This window comes from Melanostigma gelatinosum (assembly GCF_949748355.1).
Source record: "Melanostigma gelatinosum genome assembly, chromosome: 7".
In the NCBI taxonomy this organism is placed as follows: Eukaryota; Metazoa; Chordata; class Actinopteri; order Perciformes; family Zoarcidae; genus Melanostigma; species Melanostigma gelatinosum.
This window is the reverse complement of record NC_136640.1, coordinates 26,720,190-26,726,189: the sequence shown is the minus strand read 5'-3', so window position 1 is coordinate 26,726,189 and position 6,000 is coordinate 26,720,190. Positions and strand designations below refer to the sequence as shown.

Below are 6,000 nucleotides of genomic sequence, written 5' to 3'. Positions count from 1 at the left end.
TGTAACGTACTTGGCAATAAACAGTTCTGATTCTGATTCTGATCAAATTTATGAACCTTTTACTTTGGCAGAGATGGTGAGAGCAATAAATGGATCAAGACCCACATCACCGGGGGATGACCAGGTATGCTACATTATGCTAAGGCGTTTGGGAAAAAGAGCATACTGGAAGCTGCTGCGTGTTAATAACAGAGTGTGGAAGGAGCGAAGGTTACCAAGCACACGGAAAGAGCCAATAATGATTCGGATTAGAAAACCTGGCAAAGATCCATCTAAACCGACCAGCTACAGACCAATAGCACTAACGTCCAATATTTGTAAGATAATGGAAAGGATGATAACTGAAAAATTTTCATATGAGCTTGAGAAGAGAGGAATAATGGTAAGTTTTCAGAGTGGTTTTAGGAAGGGGTGGAACACCATGAACTCAGTGATAAGGCTAGAAACTGAAATATGAAAGGCCCAGGCAAATAAAGAGTCAGTCATTGCAGTGTTTCTGACAAAGAAAAAGCCTATGACATGAGGTGGAAGGAAGGTTTGCTAATTAAGCTGCACAAAATGGGAATTGGTGGGAGAGTTTATAACTGGGTAAATGATTTTTTGTTTGGAAGAACTCTTCAAGTCAAATCAATACATAGATTGCATAGATAGATAGATTAACGACATATTCACCAAGGTACCAGTAGATATAGGTCTCTTTTTGCTGATGATAAGGCATTGTGGAAAAAAGGAACATGGAACATGCAGTCAGAAAAGTAAAAGAAGCAATTCATGAGGTGATGGAGTGGGGGTATGATTGGGGTTTAGGTTCTCAGTTGAAAAAACACAAACGGCCTTTTTCAGCAGGAAAATAATCAAGATGAAGCTAAGGATGTATGGGAGAGACTTAGAAAGGGTTAGAACATTTACATTTCTGGCAGTTATTTTTTATTCACGGTTAACGTGGGCAGACCATATCAGGAGAATATAGGAAAAATGAAAAAAGTAATACATGTGATGAGATGTGTGACTGGTAGGCAATGGGGAGCCAGTTGTTCATCATTAAAAACCATATGTGGCCTTGATAAGATCTGTGTTGGATTACGGCAGCATAGCATATGGATCAGCAGCCAAATCTCTAATTGATAAATTGGATGTGGTTCAGGCACAGGCATTAAGAGTATGTAGTGGAGCATTAAAACACCTGCCCTGCAGGTAGAAATGGGAGGAATACCGCTGGATTTAAGGAGAAAGCAATGATGGCAAGCTACTGGGCTAATTTACAGGGACACAATGAGTCTCACCCTGCAAAAGGTATGCTGCAGGTGGTCTGGGAGAATGGAAGGAGTCAGAGGGATAATTTTGGTTATGGCAATGCCATAGAAAGAGAATTTGAAGTGTTTGATCTGCCCCTCAGTAGTTTACCCAGTGATGGCTTCATGGATGCTTGTGTGGCCTGATATAGATTGGTATTTGTTCGAGGTCAAAAGGAAAGAAGAAGATGAAGATAATTTGGTAAGTGCATTTCAATATTGTGCAATGAAAGAGTACAGTGATTATACACAGATTTACACGGATGGTGCTGAGAAACCTGAGACAGGAGAGACAGGATATGGGGCGGCAACACCAGCTAAAGGAATAGGAATCAACAGAAGAACATCTTGACAGGAAAAGGTGTTAATATGCTCCGATTCATTGTCAGCCCTGGCAAGTTTACGGTAGTTTTATTCAAACAGCTGTCTGAACTGTATGAAGTCCTTCAGTCAGCCACAAGAATAAGTAATCAGCAGGTCAGGTTATATATGTGGGTTCCAGCACATGTAGGGTAAAGTGGGAATGAGAGGGAAGATGGGTTTGCAAAGAGGGCTTCAAAGAAAGGAAACATAGATATGCAAATTAAATCTTTGGCTGATCCACACTCTGGAGCAGAAGGTGTCGGTAGTGCACCAATAAGCTGGATGCCAACCGCCGTAAAACCAGAAGAAGAAGAAGAAAAAGAAGAAGTGAAGCTAGGTGATAGGGGCCGACACTATCAGCATTCCAACCATAAGCCTGCAACATAATAGTCAGTGTGCTGTGCTTTACAGCCACAGCCACACATAAGAAAACAGATATTGCCAATATTGTGCTTTTTTATTCATCATCTTGAACTGAAAAATATTTATACAACCCTTAAATCAATTTGTAGAGAATTCTACAACTTTGGTGCTGAACGCTGAATACACATCTGCTTTAAAATAATCTGTTCATACTGGTTACACTTCCTTCTATCGTATGCGTCCTCTGGACTAAAAACGAAATGTTTGATTTTCACTCGTCCTGACATAACAAGTATGTTGGTGTGTTCTCTTTTCTGTAACAGAAACAATGCTTTATGTTGCTCATGCACGTGTGGCCCCACTTCCCCTCCTTAGCTCAAATATTCTAAATATACAGTGCAGAATTGTCATTGCCTAATAAGTCATGCTGTGTACTTTGCTGTGTGACATGATGATGACATGATGATACATGAGATTTCCATGTCAGTTTGTCATCCATTATCACACCCAGAAATCTTAATTTTGAAACTCTTTTAATATATATTCCATTCATGGACAGAGACATTTTTTCATCCTAAAATTTGAGGATGCCCACGTTAAAGGATAACTTGTTTTTCATCAGTTTAGAATTGTCCCTGTGCCTTTGATATGATCACTTTCTTGTAACATGAATGACCTCTACGTAAACCCCTTTACACTCTTCTTTTAAGTCGTCATTCCTGAACTTGTTTTTATTGCTTCATCAGTTCGTACCCTGAGATAACTGGTGCACCTTTCCTCATTCTTTCTCTTTACTTCACAATCATATATCGTGAATACAGCTAAATGGACGCTTATGTCATGTACTAGCCCCCTTTTAACAGTGTTCTTCATGCCATTTATACAAATAGTGTAAATGAATGTTGAGTCAATGTTACATACTTGTTTGCAGCTTGATTGAATGATTTGTTGTCCACAATACTAAATATATGCAGAGCTGTTTCTTCTTAAAAAATAAAATTGAGTTATGTTTTATTTTGCCAAGTGTATTGTTTGTAAAATGTGACGCATGCCTTAGCCCCGCCCTTGCTATTGGCTGATTGGGTTGACGAAAACGTTTTTGTACTCCGATTGGCTTTCCAATACACGACCCAGTTCCGCAAAACCAGACTGTTTGTGTTTTGACGGTGTAAAGAGCTCCTCGGACCACCACACAAGTCCATAAGCAAGAACACAGTCAACGTTCTACACCTCGGTTCGTAACTATACCCGCTTAAGAATAATGTCCGACTGAAACATGACAAATGCTTCTCTTGCTTCAACTGTGTCGTTTTATCACTACACGATAATGCTAATGCTAGCTAAGTTAGCTGCGGGGTCCCTCTCTACCAATATAACTTAAACGTTAGCCAATGGTTGTACTGTGTGGACCTGGCAGCTGTTCCAAGTGTTGCCCACTCGTTGCCTGTGTTGCAAGCTCACAGAATAGATGTTGACGATAACCAAGGCTAAGATGTGCACGCTTCTCATGTAAACACTGCTCACTGCATGTAGCCTATTCTACCCTGTTGTTGACAGAGTTGCATAAGCGTTGACCAGTGTGATAGTAACGTGTTCGGAGACAATACATACTGACCTCGTTATCCCCGCTGTGCGTAATGCTAGTTTGTAGAATGCGCCACTGAAACAGATGAGTGGCTTTCCAAAGTGTCCTTCGTGCTTTCAGACCTGAAGCTGATGTCATTAGAGCAGCAACATTGGTTGGTTTTGGCAAGTCAATTGAGTTTGAGGTAGGTGTATGTAAATGTGTGACATAAGTGTCTGTTTGATTAATCCAGATGTTTTCACTTATTGGTATTGGTAATCAGTCACATTAGTCACCACGGTATTCCAATGGCACATGGCTGCATGTCCCTGACTCCAGGTTGTGATTTGGTTGATAATTCCATAACCTGCATTCATACATGATGCACTCATCTGTGTCGAGTTCAAGCTGGCTGCAGACTTTCCCCTAGTCACATCCTCCAGGGTGCCCTTAGGTGCTCTCTGGATAGCTGTGAACTAGAATTCCATCAGCATGTTCGGGGTCAGTTAAAAGCTCTCCTCCTGACATTGACCTGCCTGGAATACTGCACCCGTCATGACTCGGAGGCACCTTAACCAAATGTTGGAACACCTAAATTGTCTCCTTATAATGCTAAGGAGCAAACATTTGACTTCGAGCTCCCCTTGATGTCGGAGCTCCGGGACCTCAGAGACTCTTTGCTGGAGGATACTTTCTGTCTGCAGTCGTACTCTGAACATCATGGTGCACAACATCTGGACGGCTGCTCTCCCTTCACTCAAATGAGTTGTGAGACTCTGTTGGTGCTGTTTTGTGGAATATTTCAACATCATTTTGAAATCACTCCTCAGAATGAGGTTTTGAGGGGAGTTTGTTACTTTTCATAAACGCCTGTCTCGTAGATGTTGTGTCTGCCTGATTGTCAGTGACTGGAGGACGTACTTTACACTGGACAGTACACCTACCTAAAACAAATACACCTGTAAATCCTACAGGAACATCTTTTGTTGAAAGTGTTTCAAAGAGGTGTTTACTCATCTGTATTTACGAGGCTGTAGTTTGTGGTGTTGTTAAATAGTTTGTGTTATACGTGGAGGTGTTTCTCCTACTTAGTCAACCCTCACTGATATAAGTGGTGCAGACTAAATAATAGAAACACCAAACTACTGAATGCATTCCACATCCTTGTAATGACCACAGCGTTATGTGCAGTGTTTATGAAACAGAGTGCACTGGTTGAGTGTGGGGACATGTTGCAAGTGAAATGAGTATTAGGAATATTGAGAAGGGCTGTTGTATTGGATTACATAATACTGAGACATCTTTCAATATTTTCTTCCAGTATTCTGTGTGTTCACCCCCACACAGAATACTGTTGCTGGATGCCACTACAAACTACAGTATTTATTGCAAGGTTCTTCTCCTGAATTGTATTACTTTGTACATTTGACCGGGTTGGACAGACCACATCTGGTCTTGAGAGGTTTCATGAGAAGGAAAGCTGCTGGAAGTTGAAAGGTCACCTAAATCTCTGCCTCCTTATACGTTTTTAAGAAGCCACTAATGCTCAGTTTGTTCTTGATGGAAAGCACCATCACGTGACTATAATGCACAGGCCCAGAGGCCACAACATTTAGCTTCTCCTCACTGTCCTCTGGAGCTAAGCTCTTTGTATTCTCAAGTACCTTCACTCATGTAGGGCATTTTCTAGACAAATAATGCTCAAACATCTGGCATTTCTTGCCAATGTTTGCATGCTGCAGAGAAACACAACAATATGTTCACTTGTACAACTTAGTGCAAAGGGATTCTTTTTATCTATTTGTATGCGGCTGTCATGTTAACATGTCTCTTTGTACATTTTCAGGATAAAAAAAAGACGGGAGACAAAATGGCATCGGACTCTCCACGCAGACCTAGTCGCTGTGCTGGAGGGGTTCTGGTGCGAGCACAAGCTGCTACGTAAGGACGCACATCAGCAATCTGTTACTGTCTTATTAGAAATGATGCCGTTTGTATGTGTATACATATGACATGAGCCTTCTGCTGTTCCAGGGAGCAGTCGTACATGGAGAGTGTGGTGACCTTCCTGCAGGATGTGGTGCCCCAGGTAACTCTCCTCCCTCATGTTTCCTCTCGTACTAGCAGCTCTTCCAAGTTGGATCCCAAATTACTGTCTGATTTGAATCAGTGTGCTTTTATGTTCACACTAGAGAAGTGACAAAGTACAAATCTACATGAGCATTCGGACTTACGGACTACATGTACAAAGTCAGTGTGCATTCTGAAAAGCACTGGCCTTCTGCAGTGGGCTGCTGTCCTACAATGCAAAGGCCCAGAGGAAAAGGTGGAGCTAATCACATTACCAGATACAAACACATTTCAGGTTCTCAGAAAACAAACCAACAATTCAATATTTCTGACAACTGTTTTGCTTTC

General features: G+C 41.4%; 1 protein-coding gene across 1 annotated transcript in view; it reads left to right on the top strand.

Annotated features, from left to right (window-relative positions):
• Positions 1–3,157: 3,157 nt before the first annotated feature.
• Positions 3,158–6,000, top strand: part of bcas3 (BCAS3 microtubule associated cell migration factor) — a 374,328-nt gene continuing 371,485 nt past the window's right edge. Inside the window, exons 1-3 of the mRNA XM_079271901.1 lie at positions 3,158–3,252; positions 5,429–5,523; positions 5,617–5,671. Of these exons, the coding sequence (XP_079128027.1) occupies positions 5,453–5,523; positions 5,617–5,671 (126 nt within the window). The 5' untranslated portion in view covers positions 3,158–3,252; positions 5,429–5,452. The remainder of the gene's footprint in view (positions 3,253–5,428; positions 5,524–5,616; positions 5,672–6,000) is intronic.